Here is a 26,447-nt window from a genome sequence, read left to right as displayed (position 1 = left end):
CAACACGGCCAAACAATAGACAACCAGACACACCCCAGCCTCAAGACGCCTCTGATATAAAATAAGCGGGACATTTCAAAACTAGTATAAGCCCTCCAGTGTAGGGAACATACACTGCATATAGCTATTTCTGGAAACGGGGTCCTACAGTTAAAATGATGCAACTCCTCAGGTATATGGAGTTATAAGAATATAGATTTGCCTTATACTGTTATCACCTGTTGCCTCTTCCCCTCAAGCACTTGCCATACCAGTGTAAACTCATTTTATACTTATGAGGCTGCATCTACTACAATTATAATTACTGAGGTAAAAGGCACCTTTACGTTGCTGTAACTGAATGTGTATCTTGAGGATTATACCAATGTAATGCAGTAGAAAAATCAAACTCCTGCATACTCCTCCTTCAAAAATAAAATGAATTGAATGTTTAGGGCAACTGAAACACAGGAACAAAACTGTCAGGTAAGTCACTGCTTTGTTTCATGGCTCTTTCAAGAGCAATGGCACAGTATTGCCTTTTAATGTGGAAATGCATCTTTGTCAATGCTGTTCCAGGAATTCATTTTAAATACAGCATTATTTTCAATAAAAAATTGTTTCTCTTGTAACATGCAAAATGAGAAAGTATACTGAAAACACATGGGATTTAAAGCCTAAGCATGAGCAGCCTTATTCCCAATGAAGCTTTTGTAAGCCATTTTATCGAAAGCTCCTTTCCTTGCATTCCATTTCATCCTGGACAAATTTGGAGAATGTGTGTCAGCCTTCAAAGAAGTATGAAAACCATAAAATAATTGCTATAAGCTGCATGTTTGATTTGGGGCTTTATTCAAAACTAATAGTCTTTACATCTTTTGATACAACTTGGAAGGGTTATTGTGCCTTCAGTCTTAATCACATTTGTATTTCAATTGCAGAAGAAATATGAAATTATAGCTAGCCGTGCTATAAAATGCGATAGCAGTTTTATTGCATTGTAAACCTTTCAGGTTAACTTTGTTGAACAAAAAGTAGTTGTAAACAGAACAAATATCTTCCTTGAATATTGTGCAAAAATAATAAAACGGTTCTGTTACTATATTTACATTTGGCATCAGTTATTCATCCCAAATAATAAAAATCAACACACCACATCTAGAATTGTTCACCAAAATCTAAGTTGCATTCCTTTTGACAAGCATCTAATAAATATGCATGTAGTATAAAAAACTACCTTACAGATTTTTAAAAATAAAATCTTTGCATATAAAATTTCCGTGCTGCAATATCCTCCCGAACTTGGGAATTAAGTCTACCTAATTATTTCTACTCAGCCTTTCAGGCTTTTGGTTCATACATGTTACCTGCCTTCACACTGTTATTGGAACGTGTTGTGCTTTTTCTGTGAAGTTTGTGGGCAGCATGTGAACGGTATTTATACGGAATGATTCTGCATCACTGTTTGTTAGCCTTTTCCAAAACCCATTCGATCACCTAATAAAATAAAGAAGAAGCCGTGTTTTCCAATGTATGGTTTAATTTTGCTCAAAAATGACATCTGGAATAGTCTAGGTCAGATAAATGCAACTGAAAAAGCTTACTTTGCCAAGAGATTTAAAGGAGGCTCCATTTTTCAAGGAGATATCAAAAGTAGATAAAGCAGACATGGATATTATTGTATAACTGCATTTTTAATGCTAAAGCGTGCCTTGCATCTACAAAAAGGCATTTTTAGACCCCCAAAATGACTTAATGTACCATAATTTCTCCATGTTAGCAGAATGCTCCCAATTCTAAATAACTGGTGCCTACCTTCAAAATAATGCCATCTCCTACTTTTCAAATGCAAAAAACCCACAAATGGCAAGAATACATACTAATTTCACTGTTGATGCTACAGTTTCATTATTGGTGCTATAGCTACATCTGTTGCAATTCCCCAGGCAGAGGGGTCATTCAGACCATTAGTCAATGTGAGTCTATCATGGGTGTCAAAGATACAGCCCATGGAGCCCCATCATCTGGCTCCTGGGTCTCGAGCTGACCCCATGAGCTGGAGCTGCCTTGCACAAAGGGCCTGGGAGGCACACTGCATGCAGCTCCCACTCTAGAACCAGTGCTGCACTTAGCACCTACACAGGGCCAGGCTGGGCACCCCCGTGCATGCTGGATCCAGCACCCGCTCTGACGGGGCAGTGTGTATCCCACAGATCTGCTGCCTCCCTCACTCCCCTATCCTTCTCCACACATGCCAGATCTGGCACCTGCTCTGGCCAGTCTAGGGTGGGTGTTGCATTGTGGTGCAGTCCCAGAGCAGCTAGAGTGGGCACTAGATCCAGCATGCTGGGGGGAGGTGGGTCCCCTCCATGCCCGATCAAGCACCCACACATGACGCTCACCCCAGACCAGGCAGAGCGAGTACAGGATCTGGTGTGTGTGTAGTGGGCAGGTGGCAGGTCCATGGGCCTGATCTGGCCTGCAGGAACAGCCCTGTGCCACTCTTCTGGCCCACGGGGGCCATGGGACCAGATGAGTTTGACATCCCTGCATTACAGAGTCGGCACAATGAGGCCTTATGCAAGTGACTGAAGAACACCTACCACTGAGGATTTTATGACTGCTAATACTCTATTTCACCACAAAGCCATGGGCTTCCTATGAAGCCCTGCATAATTGTTTGTCTACTATTCAATCTGTGAACTGGAAATACCACCCCCTTAAGGCTTGTTTACTGGCAGTAACATACATAATACTGTGAAGGGTCGAGCTGGCATGGAGACACGGGACTTCTGCACAGTTACTGCTGGTCTCTTACAATCAGTGTAACTTGGAAATAGGCCCCCATGGCTTCTTTCACAGACCTGCTTTATCCTGCACTTTCCTCTCGGCCTCTCCGAAGGTTTTTACCATTTGGGGAAGGGAAGGGGCATACCTTGTATTCTGTTTTACAGCACAGAAAACTAAAGACAATATTCACCCTACACTCATATGGGCTCAGCCAGCCATCCCTCAGGCTTCTATTTATGGTTATCTATCCTGAGAATTGAAATCTGACATTTTGGCAACTGCTCCTCTTCAGGAATTTTATTTCCTTTTTAAAGTCCCTTTATTGTTTCATGATCTTTGAATAGAAACGTTACTGCCATCAGCAGAGGAGAGTAAACTCCCTTAATGGTCCATTTGTAAGAAACTCCTCTGGGAGAAATAAAAATACTGTAAACATTTTTCTCACTGATGTGAAACAGGGTTTTGAGTCTCACTTTCCTTACTTCAAATTTCTCTCAGTATTACAGTAGCTGCTATTACCGCAACACACTGATGTCTGCAACTGGAAGTTCACAGAGCACCGATTTCTAAAGCATGCTCACAAGCCAAAGTAGGAAATAACAAGAACACAACTGAGGGAACTTCTTCTATTTATCCATGAAGGCTGTGCACCAACTAACCTTAGAGGGAAGTAGTAGCAACTGTAAGCAATGTAATCCTACTACAAAGAAACACTTTTCCAGAACACACAGAGATAGGATTACCTGTTTAGCATTGTTATTTGCTGTTCTTTTCATCTCATCAAACAATCCCCTGGAAGTTTTCAGGTCCTAAACACAAAACGTATTATTGTAAAGAATGAAACCAAGAGGGCTGTGAACACCGATGTACCAACTCCATAATCTACCTTATGACACTAGGTTACCTGCAGGAGGACCGGCTAGGACTCCCTCACCTAAGAAAATGGATTACCAGATAGTGTCCTCACTCCAAATCCATTAAAACTGGTTTGTGCCTCTCCTGTAGTGACCAGGGACTGCCTAAACTTGGTCATCAAGGTTTCATAGTTTAGTTAGTCCCTTCCTGCTTCCTATATGGTTTTTCAAAGTTGTAGATCCACTATAGGATGCTCAAAAATCTAATAACTCTAAAAATGGAAAAGCCTATATACCAAAGGATGTATGACACCGCCTTTAACAAAGAGCAGGACTCAGAAATAAATTTAATGAATGAGCTAAGCTGGAAAATTGGGGTGGAAATCAGAAAGGAGAAATCACCTTATCAGGGCAGAGTTGTTCTGTTGGAGTCTCATCCCTCCACAGTCAAAGCTCATGGGAAGTAATGAATATATAAAATAGTAGGAAAGGAAAAGCAATCTATTGTATACATTCTGTCCCCTTTAAGGGATGCAACGCATCTCTGGGGAGCCCATAATACCACACCATTAGCACTAGCCTACAGTGCAGTACAGAGCTGGATTTGAAAAGCTCCCGCAGGTTTCTGGTGAGGGCTACACCAGCTAGTACCACAGGGGAAAGTCTGGTGGTAACCTCAGACAAGCAGGCCTTTGGAAGGCTGAAGGCAGCAGGTTTCTCTCTATCTCATCTTGAACATCAGATTTAAGCTCTCCATCCCTTTTCCTTCCTTTCAGTATCCCACAAGGAAACAGATCTGATGCCATCTTCTCTCATCAACTCTTCCCTATCTCCTGTGAGCTGGGTTTGCCTTTTATATTCTTTGGTTTCTTACAGCTCTAACGTTTTCAAGTGTTTATCTTAGAAGAGCCACTGACTTACAAATCACTTTGGCTCTTCTGAAAAAATACTTCTCATCTTTTTGTAAAAACCTGGCTGATGTGATTTCATACAATGCTGCCAGGTGAAAAAGGGTTGGACTGCTGTGCACTCCACAGAAAGTGGGAGAGGACATTACAAAGAAATGTAAAGATTACCCAGCATGGGTTTTATCGAAATTTCTTTCTTCATTTTGTAATCAGTGGACTTTGTCCTGAACAATGACTGTGATCATCACTGCCACAAAAGAAACATAATGGTTTACTCAAATGTATTTTATGCAAGGGAAGTCTGTGAAACCCTCTGCAATTGGTGTTTAGATTAGATTCTAAAAGAAAAGAAAAATACAGTAAGGAATGGAGACAGACTGATAATTACCGCAAGTTAAGTCCGGAGAGAACTTCTGACGATACACTAATATCTATCTCCAGACTAAGGGTCAGATTAGTTATTATACAATGAAGCAATCCTAATTTAGTACAATGCAAAACACTAATAGGTATAAAGCAAGGCTACATTCAACAGATGGAAAGAGCAGTGAATTCATGCAATTGGAGGGAAACATAAGATGGTCAGAAAATGGATGCAAGCAGGTTCAAGTATTTGGCATTTTGCACCAATGAGAAGGGAAAGCAAGTGCAGCTTACAATAGCTGAAGCAGAAGGGTCATGTCACCATAAAGCAAACTAAGAAAGGAATGAACAATAAAGCAGCTACATTTGAGTAAACCATTATGTTTCTTTTGTGGCAGTGATGATCACAGTCATTGTTCAGGACACTAAGATGTGGGGGGATGTGGGCACATTGGAAGGATGCAACAGGCTACAATCAGACCTAGACAGGTTACAAGGGTGGGCGGACGAGAATAGGATGGGTTTCAACACAGACAAGTGCAAGGTGATGCACCTCGGGAGGAACGACCGGCACCATACCTACAGTTTAGGGAACTCCCCTCTTGTCAGCACGGAGGCGGAAAGGGATCTGGGGGTCATCAATGACTCCAAAATGAACATGGGCCGGCAGTGTGGAGAGGCAGTCAGGAAGGCCAACCGCACCTTGGCATGCATCCACAGATGCATCTCGAGCAGGTTCAAGGAGGTGATCCTCCCCCTCTATGCGGCACTGGTCAGGCCGCAGCTGGAGTACTGCGTCCAGTTCTGGGCGCCACACTTCAAGAGGGATGTCGACAGCATGGAGAGGGTGCAGAGGAGGGGCCACTCGTATGATCAGGGGGCAGCAGGGCAGGCCCTATGAGGAGAGGCTACAGGACCTGAACCTGTTCAGCCTCCAAAAGAGAAGGCTGAGGAGGGATCTTGTGGCCTGTTATAAACTAGTCAGGGGGGATCAGCAGGCATTGGGGGAGTCGCTGTTTCCCAAAGCACTGCCAGGAGCAACCAGGAATAACGGTCACAAGCTGGCAGAGGGTAGGTTTAGGTTAGATATCAGGAGGCGCTACTTCATAGTCAGGGCGGCTAGGGTCTGGAACCAGCTTCCAAGAGAAGCGATGCAGGCTCCTACCCTGGGGGTGTTTAAGAGGAGGTTAGATGAACATCTTGCTGGGGTCGTTTGACCCCAGTATTCTTTCCTGCCATGGTAGGGGGTCAGACTAGATGATCTGCTCAGGTCCCTTCCAACCCTAGAAACTGTGAAACTTCAGCCCATTCTGCATCTTCTTCTTGATTACTTTTTTGGTTATATCTCATCCTGACTCCTCAGTGTCTACTAATGCACCCACGCAGCATTAATTTGATGGAAGGTACTTTACTATGCCAGGTTCCTTTTACCAGTCTGTAGAAGGATGCACAACTTGCATCACTTCTTATGACAAGTGGACCAAAGGCGGATCTGTTCTTTTGGATAAGGAACAGGAATTGTAAGACCAAGCTTTGCAAACCTTTCTTGTATAGAAGAGAAACAGCAGATGTTCATGGCTAGTTGATAGCTCCAGTAGGTGGCGAAGTAATACATTTAAATAAATACCTCACATAACAAACTCCCTGTTTTAGCGAAGTAAAGGATTAAAAATTATGCAAAACAAATATTGGCAATGTTGTTACAGTGACGCAAACCTACACTCTGTTTGCCAAAAAATCCTTTCCCAGTAACTTATTTGCCTGAAAAAACGCACACTGAACATGTGCAGTTAGCATTAAGCTCTTATTTTAGACAAATCACTAATAACCAGTCCCCGTCAGAATGAAAATGTGTAAAAGTCCACACTACTTACACTCTTCCAGCTTACGCTTTTTGATGGCTAATGTGGTAATTCCCTAGTCACTGGGAAATACTGATACTACCAAGTCTGGACCTCCTAGAACCTGCAGTTATATGCAGGATTGAAGGATTCTTATATATTTTAATGTGTGGCCCCCATTTAACAGCAGTATGAGTCTATGGCAGAAAAACCAGCTTTAATCTTGGGATTCCACATACTTTGCTTTGGAAAAGGGCTGACTACTCTCATTTTTACCAAATATTTTTCAACAATGAAAATACAAAAGAAGCTAAAATATATTAAAGGGTATGTTAATACTTGAGCATGACATTCTTTTCCTGGATGTGGGTTTGGTGGAGTAACTACACACACATACATATGAGAGAACAAAAGGAAACACATACCTTTAAGTAGAACTTGGATATCTCAAACAATCGCTGGCTGCAGGGTGCAAAGCATTCGTGGTCCTCTGCAATGCCGTGTTTCTGAAGTGTTTTAGCAACCACTTCCTTCAGCATCTTGGAAACAATAGGCACACTTGGAAATCAGGACCAAGAATAAAACCAAACATAACTTCTTCCTCTCTTGCTCCAAAGATTAATTTTAGGGAGAGACAAGTGAATTGTACAAGAGACCAGGAGTTTTGGTAACCCTGAAGTCCAAGTTCTGGTTCTACCACTAATTCATTAGATAGTTTTAAACAATATATTTCCATCTCCTTCACCTGATAAATGCAGAAAATACCCTCTCTTATCTACCTCACAGGAGTGTTGAAGATAACTTAATATAAGTGCTCTGCAGAGAGAATGCTTTAAAACACACTGCTGAGCAATTGTTACCAGTACATACTGTATCACTTCATACATAATTAAAATTGTTTATCCCAAGTATAATTTGTGCAACATCCTTCTTAAATCCTCATCAACTGGGAAGTATCACATGATGATGTACAAATAGGAGTTGGTAAGGAATTTTCTCATCAAAATAATTTACTGAAGGAAAATGTCCTTTCTGTAAAATCCAAATTTCTGTGGGGAAAAATCTAAACAGCAAGTCCTTTGCTTCCTGACTAGAAAGTTCTTGTGAATCTGTCTGTCATTAAAAAACTGTATTTCAATCCTTCTGAAATGGAATTTGGGAGACAATCCCTCCCTTTCCACAAAGCACTGGCATTTTTTACTTTTAAGTCAACATCGGATGAAAACATTTCCCCTTTTTATTGTAACAGATGTGAAGTCCTGTAACTATTATTATGGTTACCAAAAATATGCAAGGTAAGGCATTAAGTAGAGTTTAAGTTAGGATTATAGTCCAGGAGATATGAGTGGTAAGAATTTTTTGGTGATATCTTTTATCAGACTAACCATCATTAATGCCAGGCATGAATTTTTCTCTGGTGTCTTTAGTTTTACTCATCAGTTTTCTATATTTCCAAGCCTCTAATTTATATTGATTGGTATCCATTTTCCTTTTTTCTGCTTTTATACATCATACCTTTGTATTTAGCTTAGATAATATATAGTACTTTTCCTGCTGTCCTGCATGACTTACAATCATAATTTTCCTTGATTTCATCAGGCTTCACCTGATTAGGGCAATATAAAAAGAAATAGACACAAAAAGTGAGGTAGTCTTATTTCATTTTTATAGAACAAAATCTTTACCCGTGTATGTTTCTGAGATCTTGATTCCTTCACTGGCTTTGAAGTTTCCGACTCTTGCGTACTTCTCTGACTTGTCGAACCAGCCTTCGTGGATACTTTTTTAGGTTGATTACTAGGTTGCTTAACAGGCACAGAAGTTAGAGATCTTGATCTTTCTGAGGATTGTCTTGTGGCAGCAATGGAATGGTGACTCCCACTACTTCCACTTGCCTGAGACAGGACAGAATCTGTGCTTTCGGATTTTGTTAGTCTGATGAGAAAAGAATGAAAAAAGATTTTAAATGATTATGATCTTTGGGGTTTCGCCTCTACTACTTAAAATATTGCAAAAACATAGACTACTCCTCAAACGGAGGCTGAAAATGGTGCGAGGCACTCAACTGTTATCTATATTTCCTCCCTACTGATGGAAGAACACTTTTTTCTTACCTATCAATTTGTTCACTGGTGTGGTTAACGCACAGTAGTTTTTTTTCAATCTGTGCTATCACAAACGCTACAGAAAAAAATCAGCTGGGAACAAATCATGCTAGTTGTAAAAACACAGGAAAGATGCATACAGAAGTGGGAGGTGGTCAGAAAGACTGCAGAAATTTCTTCCCCCAGCCCTCCATGTCCCCACAACTTTCTTTTAAGGATTAAAGAATGTGGCTATTTCCCCTTCTTATCCAGTAAATATGAAAAATATAGGCATGCCCAGTCACTACACCTAGTTCTTTACTCTCCAGTTCCAGTTCAAGACAAAGTAGTATCAAGTAGAGTGCTTTAAACCACTCTGTGTCCTTTACCTTTAGAGAAAAAACAGCCCAAATAGTTGAGTTGCTGGTTATTGGAAGGAAAAAGTTGAGTAACATTTTATGCAGTTATGAAGATTGATCTCTGGCAGTAAGAGTAGTTCTCACTCCTAAACAGCCTGATCCTGGGAAGTACAACTCCAAAGTCTGGTAGCTCAGTGAGACAAATATATAAAATATGATATGAATCATGCTTCAAGAATTTACTTGCAATTACATGGGTATTCCAACGAGTAAACAAACAGTTGGGCAGAAAGACTAGGTAAGTATCACAGTAATAAGGTGACAGTTGCTTGGTGGTGGAATCTGTTCATTTTAATGGTTTGATGATAAGGGAATAATTCCAATCTGGGCAAGTGCAGAATTCTGAAGAAGTGGGAATTAGGATTAGAAGGAGGAGTGCTGAGGGCTTGGCAAGCAGAATTGCTACAGGTTGTCTTCACTTTGGTGGTAAATTCTTGGGCCATAGTCTGTGCTGTTTTACATATCTACAGTGCCCAGTAATCTAAACCCCGAATCATTCCTGCCCTACAAATAATAATTACAAAGCCTGCAAAAGGTATTTTAAGACACTCAGTACCTTGCAAGATGCAACTTTTCTTTTCTTATATGAGCGTCTCGGCCCTGTGGTTTTGATTAAAGCTATCAACACTAGATCACACTTCAGAAAAAATGAACTTGTACAAAAGGATTACACTAGAACATTTCTGTAGCAGCTCCTTTAAAAACATTACATGATTAAAAGGGAGATGCATTTATACAAAATGTATTAGGATATTTCATGATAACATTTTTGTTATTATTAGTTAGTGCGTTACCTTTTGTTGGGATAAAAGCAATCCAAGTCTTTTGATCTGCGTTTTAGCCTTGATGTTTCTGTTCTGAATTCACTTTGTAAAGCTTCCCCATCAGGCACGCTACCAGGCTCTGATAATACTGCAGGAGATGGAAGAGGGCTTAAGACGCATGGTACAGGACAGCACTCTTTTGTGCAGGTGGTCTGTGTTTCATAACGAATAAGACGAGTTTGAAGTTCAGCATATCCCACATCTCTCTCTAAAGCTTTCCTGTTATCAAGACAGTATCTAAAATTGAAACAAATGGGAACATAAAGGTAGTGACTAATATAACAGAGTTAGAAATCTTCCCAATTAGAAAAAAGTAGAAAAACAATGGCTAATTTTCAACTATGGAATGGTCTCCAATGCCTCTCATTTTCTGCATTCTCCAATGCCCTTGAAAACTACATTAAATGACCTAATAAGCCCCATTACATCTGATGAGTTCAGCTACATTCAAGTGCCATATAAACTGAAATTTGGTTATATATTACATATAGATCAAAACTCACAGGTGTCTTTATCAGATAAAATTTCCCTAGAAGCCAAGGGAAATGTTGCTTGAATAATAATGCAGGATTTGGCATTATAGAAGTTTAGTTTTTCCTTTGATCTCAAATAAGGAAATTAGCAAAGGAACTCTTTTCTGTTATAAATCAGGCACTTAGTAAATACTTTCAAGTTATTAATCCTCTTGTTTTAGATTTTATTGAAGGCTTCTAATAACCCGTCCATGTTTCCAATCTTGGTGATGAGGTCTGTATAAAAGTCTGATTATATAAGCTAAGTACAAGGATCTGGACACAAAACAGTTTATAGTTTCATGGTGCTTAGGGTCAGAAGGGACCTCCACAGATCATCAGATCCGACCCCCCTGCTCAGGGCAGGAATAAGTGCAGGGTCAGAACACCCCAGCCAAATATCTATGTTCAGCCTCCTCTTGAAGACCCCTAAGGTAGGAGAGAGCACCACCTCCCTTGGGAGCCCATTCCAGAGCCTGGCAGCCCTAACCGTGAAGTAATGTCTTCCGATGTCCAGCCTGAAACTTCTCTCTAACAATTTGTGGCCGTTATTCCTAGTAACCCCAGGTGGTGCCCAGGAGAACACAGCCTCCACCCGGTTCTCAGTGGTCCCCCCCGGTAAGTTTGTAAATGGCCACCTGGTCCCCTCTCAGCCTTCTCTTGTGGAGGCTGAATAGGTTCAGGCCCTTTAGCCTCTCTTTGTAGGGCCTGCCCCACTGCCCCTTGACCATGGGAGTGGCCCTCCTCTGGACCCTCTCCACATCCCTCTAGAAGTGTGGCGCCCAGAACTGGACACAGTACTGACCAATGCTGCATAGAGGGGAAGGATCACCTCCTTGGGCCTGCTTGTGATGCATTTGTAGGTGTGGTTAGCCTTCCTGACCACTTCCTCACATTGGCAGCTCATGTTCTTTCTGGAGTCAACAATGACTCCAACATCCCTTTCTGCCACTGTGTTGACAAGAAGGGTGTTCCCCAGCCTATAGGTGTGTTGCTGGTTCCTTCTCCCCAGATGCAGCACCTTGCACTTGTCTGCATTGAATCCTATTCTCATCCGCCCACCTCTATAACCTGTCTAGATTTAACTGGATTCTGTCCCTCCCCTCCAGTGTGCCCGCTTCACCCCACATCTTGGTGTCATCAGCAAATTTGGACAGCGTGCATTCCACACCCATATCCAGATTGCTGATAAAGATGTTGAACAGTACAGGCCCTAGGACTGAGCTCTGGGGGACTCCGTTGCCCACATCCCTCCAGGTCGAAAATGACCCGTCCACCACCACTCTCTGGGTGCGACCATCTAGCCAATTTGCCACCCATCTGACTGAGTAGGCATAAGCGCCTCAGTCACCACGTTTTTTTAAGAGAATGTGGTGGGAAACAGTGTCAAAGACCTTCTTAAATTCCAGGAAGACTACATCTACCTTGATGCCCTTGTCCAGGGACTTTGTGACCTGACCATAAAAAGTAACCAGGTTAGTCAGGCAGGATCTGCCCTCAATGAACCTATGTTGGTTGCCCCTGAACATTACCTCCCTGCCGGGCCCTTGCAGATATGCTCCTTGATAATTTTCTCAAAGGTCTTCCCAAGGACCAAAGTGAGGCTAACTGGCTTACTCTTCTTTTCTCCCTTTCTTGTAAATGAAGCACACTGGTCCTTTTCCAGTCCTCTGGTACCTGGCCAGAGCCCCACAAGCACTTATAAACCCATGCCAGGGGCCCCGCTATGACCCCCACCAATTCTCTAAGCACCCTCAGGTGAAGAGCATCTGGACCTACTGATTTAAATATGTCCAGTCCCTCCAGCAAGTCCCTAACTAGGTCATCCCTGACCCTAGGCATGGCAGTGCCTCCCCTGAGTCTGTCCATAATCCTAGTGGGGAAAATGTCCTGGTCCCTATTCAGCAATATGGAGGCAAAGAATTCTTTAAAAAAGGTCAGCTGGATTAAAAAGGAGGAACAGACAAGTCATGCAGCCCTGTGCTGGTATAACTTACCCAGGTCTGATGTAGATCAGGGATAAGACTATGTTGTAAATATCAGTAGTTTTCAACCTTTTTCATTTGCAGACTCCTAAAAAATTTTGAACAGAGGTACAGACCTCCTTGAACTGTAAGTGTGGGTATTCACATACTTTTGATTGATCATAGTCATCCTTCACAGACACCTCAGACAGTCTGAGGACCGCCTGGGATTTCACAAGTTGAAAACCACTGCTATATATGTTGTTCTCAATTTATCCTAAGGTAGCCATTTTCTCAAAGATAATATGCTATTACTTGTTTCCTCTACCACCTATGCTGTGGACAGACATTACGCATAGTATAGAGTTCCACATGATGCAAAAATACCTCAATACAGAAACTCTTTTGGGTAGGGGTGCACTGATAAAGATTTTTTGGGCTGATACCAATGTCCAATTATTGACCAACCATATTGGCCGATACCGATTCAATTACTGATATTCAGCCTGGCAGCTTGGAAAGCAACGTTCGACTAGCAAGTCTGTTGGGGCCAAGGGGCATGGGGGAGGAAGATGGAGGTCCCTGCAGTGAGGGACAGAGTGGGGCTGGGGCTGGGGCAGGAGCTGCCTAGCTGGAGTGGGGTAGGGCATGGGACGGAGATGCTGCTTGTCCGGGTTGCATGGGGGGGAGGGAGGGCACACACCACAAAGGGAGGCATGGGGGGCATGTGTCCCCCCAGATCTGTGTGTGGGGGTGATACAGGCTGTCATTGCAGGCAGGGGCCAGGGCTGCTCCAGCCACTTCCCAGCAGCACAGCTCCCCTCCCAGCATCACCACCACCTGCCTCACCCCAAGTGCAGCCACTGGGAAGAGACTGAAGTACCCCAGGCCCCACATGCACAATGGGCATCCCACCCTCACCCTGTACACACATGGGGGGACACATGCCCCCCATGTCTCCCCCAAGGGAGAGCAGAGTGCAGGAGCTATCCACCCCTTCATGCCCCCTGTGCCCGCCAGATGAACTGCAGCATTGTTCTGTGCCCCACCCTGCCCCAACTAGGTAGCACCTGTCCCTACCCCAGCCCCTCCCTCACTGCAGGGGCTCAATCTTTCAGTGAAGGGGATCACTAAAAGAAATAGAAGGCATTCTCTCTGGTCTCTATCCCTGTATAGACATGACCTGTGCTCTGATCTCTGGTGACATACTGCACTGCTCCTAAATTCTCAGGCCAGCACTACCCATTTTCTATGAAAAAAGATTCAGTAAGAAAAAATTAAGTAGGAAGTGAGCTTTTCTTAAGAGAGATCATTTAATCAGCTTTAGTAATGAGCTCACCACAAGAAAAATTAAGTAAAAAATCTGGTAAGACAAAATTCTCTTAACTTCCAAATTTCAAGGTATTTATTTATATTCTCGATAATAAGCTCTTTGTCTCTTACAAAGATGAAAATGTTTCATTTTAAGCAAGCTGTCATTTCCCTCAGTCTGTTTTTATTGCAATTGCTTTCTTTTTGCAACTCTAGATCCATGTATTTACCATTGGTTCATTATTCCAGAAATTTTGTTTAATCCTAACTACTACCCTTCAATTCTGTGGCCTAAATCTTACAGCCAAAGTTTTCCTCCTGGACACAAATACGAAGAAACATGGAAGTAACTGATTATTACTGGGTGCATCTACATGTGCAATTAATGTGCCTGAATTTTCTGTGCAGAAAATTGAGGAGCATGAAACTGCACCTTGGCATGCATCTGAACGTGTGCATGTTGGGAGGAAGTTTGCTCCCAATGAGAGCAGTTCAGTCCAGGTCTGCTTCTGACTCCCCCACTCTATGAAACCTGGGACTTAGCCAGGCAGCAGCTGTGGCCCTGTGCTGCCTGGGTTGACCAGGAGCAATCTGCTTCCAGTCAGAGTCTACACATGTGCTTTGGTGCATTAATTAATATGCCTTTTTTCTAGTACAGATTTCCCTCACTTTATGTGGGTTCTGTATGTGTGAATTCACTCTTACAAGATGACCAAAAATTTGTTATATGTGAGGTAAATTCACTCTTATAAGATCAGTGTGGTGGAAGCCCGTAGTCAGATGCTTCGTGTGGTGCATTGTGGGACTGACACGCAGCAACATATAGTCTCCTGTGTGGATCTATGCTCCTCATTCATCTGCAACGTATTTCTGTGCCATCCCCGTTATGATAGTGCCCTGTGCTTGGTTATGTGTACTGTCTGCTTTTGTCGAGTACCAAAATTGTCTCGTAAAAGTGGTAGAAATGTGTCTGGTGGTCAGTATAGTCGAGGTCCTCAAACATATCCCTATTTGTTATATTGTAAAGTAGGTTCCCTTTACGTGAATCTGAGTTATATGCCGTTTTCCAGAAATGAATGTACAGCATAAAGTGAGGGAAACCTGTACTTGTATTGGTACTAGCAAACAGCGCATTAGACTAATTTAACACACAGTGCTGCACACGTGTAGACGGTGATGCTTTACTATGCATTAGTCTAATGTGCAGTAAAGTGTCTCATGTAGATACACTCACGGTACATTACACAAAGAACAGCATCCAGAAACCTAAACCCACCAGATTTAACTTACCTGGACAACAAATCTTCTTGAAGTTATGTTGGATCCACTAAAGAAACTGATTTATGTTATATTTAAATTATTTTATCATTTACTGGACATCTGCCACAGACTCAACCCTTCTAAATCTCTGAAGTTAATGGCTAAAATCCCATTAGCATCAAGAGCCTAATAATGGGCTTTTAGCAGCCTGAAAACACAGCTTGTTTTTTTTAGCAGGAGACAGTAATTTGCTATGAGACATTCTCCTTCCCTCAAACAATGCATAAACTCATTTTCTATTTACTGCTTGGCATGCAGTAGTCTTGGCCCAATACCCTAGCTATAGAAATATTTGTTGATTCACCTAGCCCCTAACACACTATGTAATCTGCAATATATTATTAGGAGTAACTTCCATTATCAGCCAGGTATTATTACTTCCAGCAACCTCACACTGCTTTTGATCTTATCTTTAAGATATGTAGTAAGCATCAATATTAATAAATGACCTAGGAGCACCTGATAAATAACTGATGTTGTCAATCATGGCCTACACGATAAACTTCTGCTGATTCTTTTATTTGATGGGAGGACTGATTTAGATGCATCAAGGAGCGTGAAATTGTAGCCTGTCACATTCTCAGAACCAGCCCAAGAAGGATATTGCTGTTGATGCCAGTTTCAAATCATGAGGTTAAAGTAAAAGGAAATACAAGGAAATTTGGAAAAATGTAAAGAAACAAAAAGTTGTGTTTGAATGAAACTATTACTCAGTCACATACATTCCTAGAACTACTTGTCCATAAACAGCATTTAGGGTGAATGACTAGGAAGCCACCCATAATGCAAGTCTATGCTGATTAGTAGTGTTAAAGAAACAATCATATCAAAGAGTCCAGGGAACTTACTCCAGTCCATGATAATGGCATCCTGCTGCTTTTTCAAAAGGCAGGCCTCTCAGCTTCCGTGGAGAGAGCTCTGGCGTCAGAAGAAAAGCATTGTCACTAGGAAAGAAAAATATATATTTTAACAACAGCATTTGTGATGGATTAGCTTTCCAGTGATCAGAACAAATTGTTCAATAAGGAACATGGTTCTTGGATTATGTGGCTTCAGTAAGAGGTAAACACATAATTCAATTAAGGTCCAATTTAAGCAAAGCTAAATCACATGCAACTACCAACAATGTAGTATCAGAGAAGCCTCAAGAGACCTCAGCTGACTTAGGAGTTGTTCTGTGTGGCACTATAAATCAGGGGTCAGCAATTATTTTGGCTGAGGGGACAGTTTCCATGAGCTGTTGAGGGCTGCACACAAAAATTATTTCAGAAGATATCATTTTAACAAATTATAGATAAAAAACCAAATCATATACTAAAAATCAAACATATACATATTTACACTGGGGATGTATGAAGCTTCAGTCGCTGATTCAATTCAGCCGAGTTGGCCCAGTTCGGTGGCCGAATCTCTATATCAAGTCAGAAGATCCTTTAATCTCTCTGAATCGAATCGGAACCCTCCGAATCAATTCGGAGAGATTCAATGATTCAGATATGGACACTGCTTTAAATGTTTTTTCTACAAGCTGTAGTCAGGTGGCTCCACTCCCAGCTCCTAACCAGCTTCCACCCCTCCACTTACATGGAGCAGTAAGCAGCCACCTTCAGGCAGGCAAGTGGATGAAAGGGGGCCAGAAGCTAGAGATTGGAGCCCCATACGCTGGGGCAGGAGCCACCCAGGTGCAGCCTCCCCTCTGTCTGGCTGGCCATCTCTCCTTTCAGAAAGTACAGCAACACACTGCTCCTGCCCTCACTCTCCCCCATCATCTACACATTCTTTGAAAAGTACATGACAATTAAGAACTATTTCCAAGTAAGGCATGGGTTAAAAGAAGACTTACTGATAGCCAAAAGAACTTTGGCAGAGAAACAGACTAAAGAAATGCTCTGGGCTGGCCTGTGAGCCTAGTCCAGACCACCATGGAATAGCCATGCCATAATCATAGAAGTCGGGTCGGAAGGGACCTTATAGATCTTCAAGTCTGACCCCCTGCCAGGGCAGGAGAAAAAAACTGGGTTCAAATGATCCCAGCTAGGTAGGCATCAAGCCTCCTCTTAAAGACCCCCAGGATAGGAGCCAGCACCACTTCCCTTGGAAGTTGGTTCCAGATCCTAGCCGCCCTAACTGTGAAGTAGTTCTTACGGATGTCTAATCTAAACCTACTCTCCAACAACTTGTGGCCGTTATTCCTTGTTATGCCAGGCGGCGCGAGGGGAAACAAGGTCTCTCCTAAACCCTTCTGGCCCCCCTAGTGAGTTTATGTACTGTCACCAGGTCTCCCCTCAGCCTTCTCTTGTCAAGGCTGAACAGGTTCAGCTCCCGCAGTCTCTCATTGTAGGGTCTGCCCTGTAGTCCCCGGATCATTCGGGTGGCCCTCCTCTGGACCCTCTCCATGTTGTTCACATCCCTCCTGAAGTGGGGTGCACAGAACTGGACACAGTACTCCAGCTGTGGCCTCACCAGTGTTGCATAGAGGGGGAGGATCACCTCCTTGGCCCGGCTAGAAATGCATCTGTGGATGCACAACAAGGTCTAGTTAGCCCTGCCAACCGTGACCTCACATTGTCAGCCCACGTTCATCTTGGAGTCAATAATGATTCTTGGAGTCAATCCCTTTCTGCCTCTGTGCTCTCAAGAAGGGAGTTTCCCATCTTATAAGTGTGCTGCTGGTTACTATTGCCCAAGTGCAGCACCCTGCACTTGTCAGTGTTGAAGCGCATCCTGTTTTTGCTAGCCCACCCGTAACCTATCCAAGTCTTGCTGCAGTCTTTCTCTCCCTACTAGCGTGCTCACCTCACCCCAAATTTTGGTATCAGCAAATTTAAACAGGGTACTTTTTACCCCGTCATCCAAATCGCTGATAAAGAGATTGAACAGCGCGGGCCCAAGGACTGAGCCCTGGGGGACTCCACTGCCCACTTCTTCCCAGGTTGAATAGGACCCATCCACCACCACCCTCTGAGTGCGACCCTTGAGCCAATCCATCTGACTGTGCAGGCATCAATGCCACAGTCACCCAATTTCTTAATGAGGATGGGGTGGGAGATGGTGTCAAAGACCTTACTGAAGTCCAGAAAGACTACATCCAGTGACACCTGCATCCAATGCTTTTGTGACCTGATCATAAAAGGCAATCAGGTTGGTCTGACACGACCTGCCCCTAATGAAACCGTGCTGGTTGCCCTTGAGCATCTTCCCTGAGGCCGGCCCATCGCAGATGTGCTCCATGATATTCTTCTCAAAGAGTTTCCCTAGGATCGAGGTAAGACTGATGGGCCTACAGTTGCCTGGGTCCTCGCTCCTCCCTTCTTTAAAGATGGGGACCTTCCAAACATCCAGCACCTGTCCCGAGCACCACGAGCGCTCATAAAGCCGTGCCAAGGGCCCTGCGATAACCCCTGCTAGCTCCCTCAACACACTGGGGTGGAGAGCATCTGGATCCGCTGATTTGAACACGTCCAGCCCCTCCAGAAGCTCTCTAACCCGGTCCTCCCCAACCTGAGGTCTCGAGGCGTTCCCCTCGAGTCTGTCTTGCATCACGGTGGGAAGTCCCGGTCCCTGCCCAAGAAAACAGAGGTGAAGAATTCGTTAAAGAGGTCTGCTTTCTCCTCTGGCACAACCACCAGACTGCCCAGAGGATCTTGCAGGGGCCTTGGAAATAATTTCCAAAGACAGAGAGAGGAGACTATATAAAGAAGCATCAGCAGCAGACATCTGCTGGATTTTACACCCCCCTCAATGGACTTGCTCTTTCTACCTTTGCTTTCTCAACCCAATGGCATTAGGATAATTTGGGGAAGCACCACGTCCATCAGAGAGGTGCTCATGAACCAATCCACCAAGCAGGACATATTTAAAAAAAAACAAACATCACTGGACAAATCTCTACACACCAGTGCAACAAGGCTATGGGGTAAGCAGCCTTGGAGTTGCACTGCTTTGACTCCTTTTAAATTAAAAGCTGTTAAAGGTGCATGTCTATCTGTGAGACAGTGGTCCTTAGCTTTATAAAGCTTGGCAACCACTGCTTTGGCTAGTAAATCTCTGACTGGTTCTTCTCTACCTCTGTGCTTGAGCGCACAGTCCTTTTATTGGTTATCCCCAGATCCTTTTTCTCTCTGAGAGTACCTTGATCTGCACTCCTGACAGATCATTCTACTCCCAAAGACAGCAAAACTGCTGAGCATTCAGAGAGGCCATATGCAAAGGCCTCCAGGGCAGGGGCCAGCAACTTTCTCAACCTGTGGGCTGATATGACCCACTTCAGGTTCAATATGGGTGGCTTCCATGGCACATCAGTAGCAGGGGGCTTTTCCTGCCCCTATACTGGGGCAGGCAGCTGGGAGCTGCACTTGCACTACTTCCACCTCTGCCAGGCCCCTGCTTGCTGGCTGAGACATGGGTGCAGCTTCCAGATGGTGGGACTGCTACTACTTCCACACGGTGGCTTGAAGGCAGGGTGCAGAGGGGACAGGGAAGGAGGCAGGGAGAAGCAGCAGCAGCAGCAAGGGCACATCATCCAGCTGCCTGACCCTGGTGCAGATCCCCACCAACTAAAAGCTGCATACATGCTGCAGCTGGGTGGGGGGTGGGGAAAAGTAGTAATGGCAAAGGCAGAGCTCAAAGTTGCCCAGCCCCAGTGCCCAGTGTAGTGCAGCTCCTTGTTGCTTAGCCCTGACATAGGCACAAATTGGGCTTGCAGGCTATACGTTTCAGACCCTGCTCTGCGGAGTGGGAGTAGCTAAGAAAACAGCTGCTATAAGGTCAGTTTGGATCATGCATTTTACTGTATAAAGATAGTATGCAAGACTGAGCTCCAGTGCAGGCCAGAGACATGGTTCTTCCTTGCCCCCTACAAGAGCTCGACATTGTTATAATCTAGACAGGTGACAGCTTTCGGAAACTTCTTTGTGTACTGGCTCCCAGTGTAGTGGCAACACTGCAAGACTTGACACTTAACTACCTGCAAGTCTCAGGAATTCTGCTCTACCAGATAGGAAAGGGAAAGGATAGGAAAAGTCCATAGATAATGGATTGTCAGAAGAATGGACCAGGAGAGGCAGGCAAAGCTAAAAATACTAGTTCCTTTAATACTTTGGTTCATTTTCACTCTCACGCGGTCAAATTCTCCTTCCCTGGCACGCAAACATATGGAGAGGACAATCTTGGCACAGGCAGATACAACCTGAAGTAGGTGCAATTTTCAGTTATCGTCAAACACGCACTGTTTGTTTAACCTAAAACAGCATGGAGGAATGCCATGCATTTGAGTGACCTTAAGAATTGTTTGCCATACCTCAAGCTATACAATCCATAAGCATCCTAAGTTTCCTAATTGTGTACAAAGGAACATAACAGATACCCCAAGACCATATATTCATCCAGTAGATGCAGTCAGGCATTAAAGTTATATGAAAAATACGGCATATGTATCAGTGAATTAGTATTCAAAGTACAGCATGCCACAGAAATAATTGAGGTCATCATAAAATGAAAAGGGGAGGTATAGGAGTGTTAACCTTCCAAATCTAAAGCCAAGGCAGTTTAATTACCATTTCTTTGAGAAGAAATAGTACTGCAAAGAATAGTTTAACCCCTGGAAATTCTTTTCATGGCATAAACTCTTTCACCGCTTGAAAACAAAGCTGCAGGAACATTTCATAGTGTAAACTCTTGAAGACAAGGCCACAAGTTCCCTTGCCCTGCATTCATACAATCCCCAGCAAGTGGTCTGTAACTCATGTCCTGATCCTTTGGATGCTACAGTAACATATGAAACAGTAAAGACTTTAAACCAAAAGACTTAAAATTCACCTAGTCCCGAAGGCTGGACAAGCGTACTTGAGTTACACGGTGGGCTGGACCAGGACAGACCCTCTGCAGTGCACCACAGGGCTCTATCTTGCCTGTGCAAAGCATCTGCCAGCTCCTCGGGCTGCCTTGGGGTACGGGCTGCCCAAGGTGCAAGGGCTGTACCCAGCACTGCAGACAGCATGGGGGGGGTCAGTCCAGGGTGCCACACGCAGCCCGTGCACGCGACACAGGGGGTCAGTCCGCGGCACGTACTTAATGCAACACCCTGCTGATCAGTCCCACTCACTGGCTCTGGGTCCATGCACCTCATGGAACATGTGCCTCATGCTGACCCCCTAAGCCACATGCAGTGCACATGTGCAGCATGTGCCAGCACCAGGACTCAAGCACATGGTACCCAGGGCTGGCACAAGGTATGCACTTCACATGATGCTCACATGGCATAAGGGATCTGGGAATGCTGGACCGACTCCCTGTGCTGCCTTCAGCATGCATGGCACCAGGTATAGCCCACGTACCAAACACAGCACGCAGGGCTGGGGCTGGTCCAGCAACCCACAGACTGGATCATATGGCTCTATGGGCGTACAGAGCATATCTTTAACACCCCTGCTTTAAACACTGCAGAGGCACTGGGCAGCTTAACCATGATTCTGGATGTAATCAAGATAAAGGACATCAATTCAGCATTCTAGAGAGAGCTTTTTAAATGACATGAAACCTCCTACATATATTTCTAGGGAGATTAATTGCATTTAATCTTAAAAGCTTGCTTCACAGGAAGTACAATTTGCTATAATAACTTAAGAGTTTATTAATGTGATAAGGGAGAATACGTTACAAAATTCAGCAGACAAAATAAATGTTTTCCCTCTCCCAGCTTTGGTAGATATTTAGATCTAAATTATTTGCACTTGTAACTTGGGCATTCTAAAAACAGCAGACTAGTTTTCTAAAGCATGGTATTACAAAGAGGACCGCAAATATGCAGCGTGTTTTTACGATACTGGCATTTTACTGCAGAAAGAACATTAGGAACAGGCAGCAACCAGAGGACAAAAAAAGGAAGAGGTTTATAAAGAAAATGACCAGGAGGTGGACAGCAATATAATGAACATAAAGAAAGATATAGACAGGAAGGAGCAAAAGGAGATGCCTATGCCACACAGCTGTGTGATATGAATGTTGTTACTATGGGACTATTAAGGTCAGTTCTGTTCATACACCTTTAATCCCAGGCACCTCCATATAGAAAGGAAAATGCTAACAGGAGCACTACGAATGCAAAAGGGATTATAATTCTCCTGTAATGCAAGAATAGGAATGTATTTAAAGGAATCTTCAAATTAGGACTGCATCAGTAATGGTGTTGTTTAGCTGGGTGGCCAAACAGGGGAAGGCAGGAGGGAAACAGGCATGACAGACTGGTAGGAAGTGGTGTGAAGAGAAGAAATCAATGTTGAATAAATAAATACATTTTTTTTTGTGTTGCCTCACTGAAAAAAGCACACTCATTTCATTTTAGCATAAATATAATGTTGCATTTATCCTGAAGTTAAGTTTTAGTTCCAGCTATTTTAACAGAATCAAAGAAAGAGAAGTAGAAGGTTGGCCACACTCACCACTCACTCCCGAGTAGCTACGGCGCTCACCCAGGATGTAAGATACCCAGCTTCACATTCCCTCCATTTGAGGCAACTTGACTTTACATAGCCTGACATTCAGGAGAGTGCCCAAGCTGCCACCTTACCAGGAACCTACGTCTTTGGACAATAAAACAGTCCAGTTGTGTGTGGATGCAGTTTGTTTCCAAATCTAGTACCAAATTCTATCCTGATAGAGATCCGGGGCCAGGGCCAGGGCCAGCTCCAGCCTCCATGCAGTCTCAATCCAGATGATGATCATCTGCTATCAGGGACCACAACAGGACCAATTCAAGAAGAATAGAAAAGTGGAATGAAGAAAGGGAATAGAGGAAGGGAAGATGTAAGATGTAGAAAAAACTCTCTAAGCTTAACCATGGTAAATAGAGACTTGTTAAAAAAAAGTTATCTAGGAGACTCCATGTGGTGAAGGCCTTTCTTGGAAAACATGCAGAATTTCTGAATCAGCAAGTTTAGCTCAGCCTCATAGGACAATTCTTTGCTATCATCATATTCAATAATAGCTCATTTGTGTCTCTGAAGCAAAGCTGCTTAATGCAGGTCCTAATACCCAAGTCTGATCTAAACCCTCACTGAAATCAATTGAAGGATTCCCATCTACTTTAGAAGAATCAAGCCACGCTCTTGGTGTCCAAAATAGAGGGGAAAAAAACACAGCAGACAACAATTGTCACCTTTGTTGATGACATCAGCAGAATAACTCGAGTCCTTCTTTCAATAAAAGCAGTTGTGCTACAGATCAAGACTCTACCACGTTGGCATGGTACAGCAAGGAAGCCTAATATGGATACACATCATTGGTAAATCAAGTCTGTGCTTTCCCTTAAGTGGCAAAAAAGCAGGGCACAGGCAAAGTGTTGGAAATCTCTTTGTTTCTATCCGGGAACAAGTAGGATGTGGATGTTCAAATATGCCACTATCAGGCCTTTTGTTTCTGGCCAAAGAAAAATAAGTTCTCTTTAATAGGTCATTGCTATTGATTTTGGTTGGCATTTCCAAGTTCTTGAAGTGCTCTCCTACTGCTCTAAAGTACAGGCGACCAATCTGAGGCACATGTGCCATGGACAGCCTGTGTGTGTGTGTGTGCCACCCAGATCATGGAAGGGACAGGCAATGCTGCAGTCAATACAACAGGAAGCACAAAGCAAAGCAGCATATTAGACCACAGGGGATCAGAGCAGCACATGGGAAGGGCACAGATAGTTTTGCTGGCCTGGTAGGGGAGGTGCCCTTCTTGGCCTTGAATGACTCGGTGTGGTTGGAGGATAAAGGCCTGTCCCTTGCACTGTGAGCAGGCTGACCCCTGCAAGAGTCTATTATTTCTCCAATGCGAGGATCTTGGCTACGCAATTTATGTGACCCGGGCGGGGGGGGGGCCTGTTCTCAGTCTCAGCCTTTCCCTCTAGCTTGCTCCTTCAGCCTTTTGGCTAGGGGCAACAAAGACTAGGGGACATCTGAACTCCACGGTTTCTGGGCTTGGAGCTTGCGTGTAGGATGTCTGCAATGGATTATCTGAAAGCCAAGCTTGAAGAGTCTGGGAGACAGGGTACTTGCTTTTGGTAACACCACACAGGCTTGAATGATTGAGCTCTGCTTGGTCAACAGAATTCAGAACTAATTTGGCTGATTTGGCCCTAGACACGAAATTAAAACAAACAAACAAACAAACAAACAAAGAAAACCTGTCTGATCAAGTGAGACTGGAGACATTTGAACCCCAAGGACTCTGGGCCTGAGGCTTGCCAGCCTGGATTTGGTGAGTATCTGTAACCCCAAACCAATGGGTTCTGGGAGTGAGGATTACTTGTCTGGTGGTAGAGTCAAACAAACTTGAAAACTGAGTTCTGCTCAATCACATTTTGGAACTTGTGTATTGGGCTTTGCCCAATTGAATTGTGAACTGATTTGGCCTTGAACCAGATTTAAAAAAATCTATATACAGCAATACACACACAAGTAGTGCAAAAGTGCTGCTTAAAAGTGTGTTTATAGAGTACTTGTGCTAAATCTTGCAGCAGTTTCAAAAGAGATAAACTGCATCAGTTCTGGATTGACTAAGTCTACGGGTACCTGGAGTCATTTTCCCGTATGCAGGTTACTACAGATAAATATTTATTTCTAGGTCAGTATTTTCAGATTTGCTTCCCACTTCTATGTGCTCAGGGAGAGCAGTGTCTGACAGTAAGAAAGTGAGGAAGGGACTGCAGGGGAAAAAAGCTGGCAGGGACAGAGGGATACTTGACTGTCCAGATTTATTTTCCCTGCTGTAGGAAGGGGGTAAATTCAAGACAAAACTCAAATAATTAGATTCTATACCTGGAGTATTATAATAAATTTATAAATTTTTCATATATAGAATCTAATTATTGGGGGACTGTCTTATATTCAGGGTCATCTCAGTTTTACGTAAGTATGGTAACACACCTCTGGTTTTTATATCTTTCATTTATGAAATTGTGAGCACTAACTGATTAGAAAGCACTGAGGGGTTATATTCAGACTTAGTGATAGAGTTGTTAATTGCTCATTAATGTAGTCATTAATTACACTAGTTTCCACCAATTCTGAAGGATGCCCCCAAGGTTTTGTTTATGAGACTTTACCTCTTCTGAATTTGTAATGGCTGAAGATCCCCAATCGGCAACCCCTCTGGAGTAAAGTATTTCAGTAGCTCTTTAGCATCCAGCAATGTCAGTGACTCCCTCTGACCATCCTTATGTCCTAGCAATTGCTCAGATGAATGTGTCAACATGGAACCTCTGAAAAAGAAAAACAACAAGAACTGGAATTAAAGAAACATAATTAATCAATTCTGCCTCATCAAGTCATTGATAGCTTAAGAGACAAAATACTGTAGATTTCCAATGCAACAACTGGCATCATCACTGCAAAACACTGCTACATAAAACTTTATAAGAAAACTTCCTTGATGTTAAGGCCATACCAATTTTCCCATTATAAATTATTCTCAAGATTTCACAGCTTAGCTGTGAAATTAAATAGAGAGAATCAATCATTCAAATATTCAGCCTGTGGGCAAATTTTAAATACTTCCAGTTTAATTTTAAATTTCATGAAAAAGATGCTTACAGCATAAGCAACAAGGGAAGTATTATTTGACCTTCCACTCATTTTTTTCATTGAATCTCATTCAAGGACAGCAAATGCTTCCTCTTTCCTACTGACAACTAGCTGTGGAGTACCAAAGATTAACTAAAAAAACAAAACAATCACCTATGTGGAAAAGGATACAATTAACATTTCTTCTTGGGATTTATACCACACTTGCCTATTTGAAAGGGATGAAAAGGTTCTTGAGATGCCACTCAAAAGGCACAGTTAGCAGAAAGCATGTTCACTTAAAAAAAAAGGCCATATTTTGAAAGAGAAACAAGAAGGTAGAGAGTTAAAGATATATGTGAGAACTCATATATATATATATATATATATATATATATATATATATATATATATATATCATGTTACCCAGAGACTTTGGAAATTCGGAGAATATTAAGTGGCTGATAACTCATTTTGCTGACTGGTGTAAGCTTATCCAGGAAAATGTCAAATACCCACAACAGACCTTGTTTCAAAGAGAGATTCAGAGAGAGCCATTAGGCTGAAATGTTAGGCTGATGTGAAACAAATTCTAAGACTGTCTTCAGCACCCAATGCCATAGGTCTGCAAAAGCAGGACTCCACAGGAAGAGAAGTGGGAAAACATCTATTTCAACACAAACTGAAATCTAGTTTATTTTAAAAAGCTGTCAATTCTCATCTGCTCTGAAAATAGT

The 26,447-nt window shown here is 43.1% G+C and overlaps 1 protein-coding gene across 2 annotated transcripts in view; it reads right to left on the bottom strand.

Moving 5' to 3' along the window:
- Positions 1–814: 814 nt before the first annotated feature.
- MTBP (MDM2 binding protein) overlaps positions 815–26,447 on the bottom strand; it is a 62,349-nt gene continuing 36,716 nt past the window's right edge. For both annotated transcript variants that reach the window (XM_090040571.1, XM_090040570.1), the window contains exons 16-22: positions 25,254–25,409; positions 16,018–16,113; positions 10,033–10,299; positions 8,421–8,670; positions 7,161–7,274; positions 3,513–3,578; positions 815–1,476 (exon numbers count right to left, since the gene is read on the bottom strand). In XM_090040571.1, coding sequence (XP_089896697.1) covers positions 1,438–1,476; positions 3,513–3,578; positions 7,161–7,274; positions 8,421–8,670; positions 10,033–10,299; positions 16,018–16,113; positions 25,254–25,409 — 988 coding nt within the window. In that variant the 3' untranslated portion in view covers positions 815–1,437. The remainder of the gene's footprint in view (positions 1,477–3,512; positions 3,579–7,160; positions 7,275–8,420; positions 8,671–10,032; positions 10,300–16,017; positions 16,114–25,253; positions 25,410–26,447) is intronic.

Source organism: Crocodylus siamensis, chromosome 3, assembly GCF_052110815.1.
Source record: "Crocodylus siamensis isolate JL-2025a chromosome 3, ASM5211081v1, whole genome shotgun sequence".
NCBI lineage: Eukaryota > Metazoa > Chordata > Crocodylia > Crocodylidae > Crocodylus > Crocodylus siamensis.
This window is presented reverse-complemented; position numbering and strand designations above follow the sequence as displayed.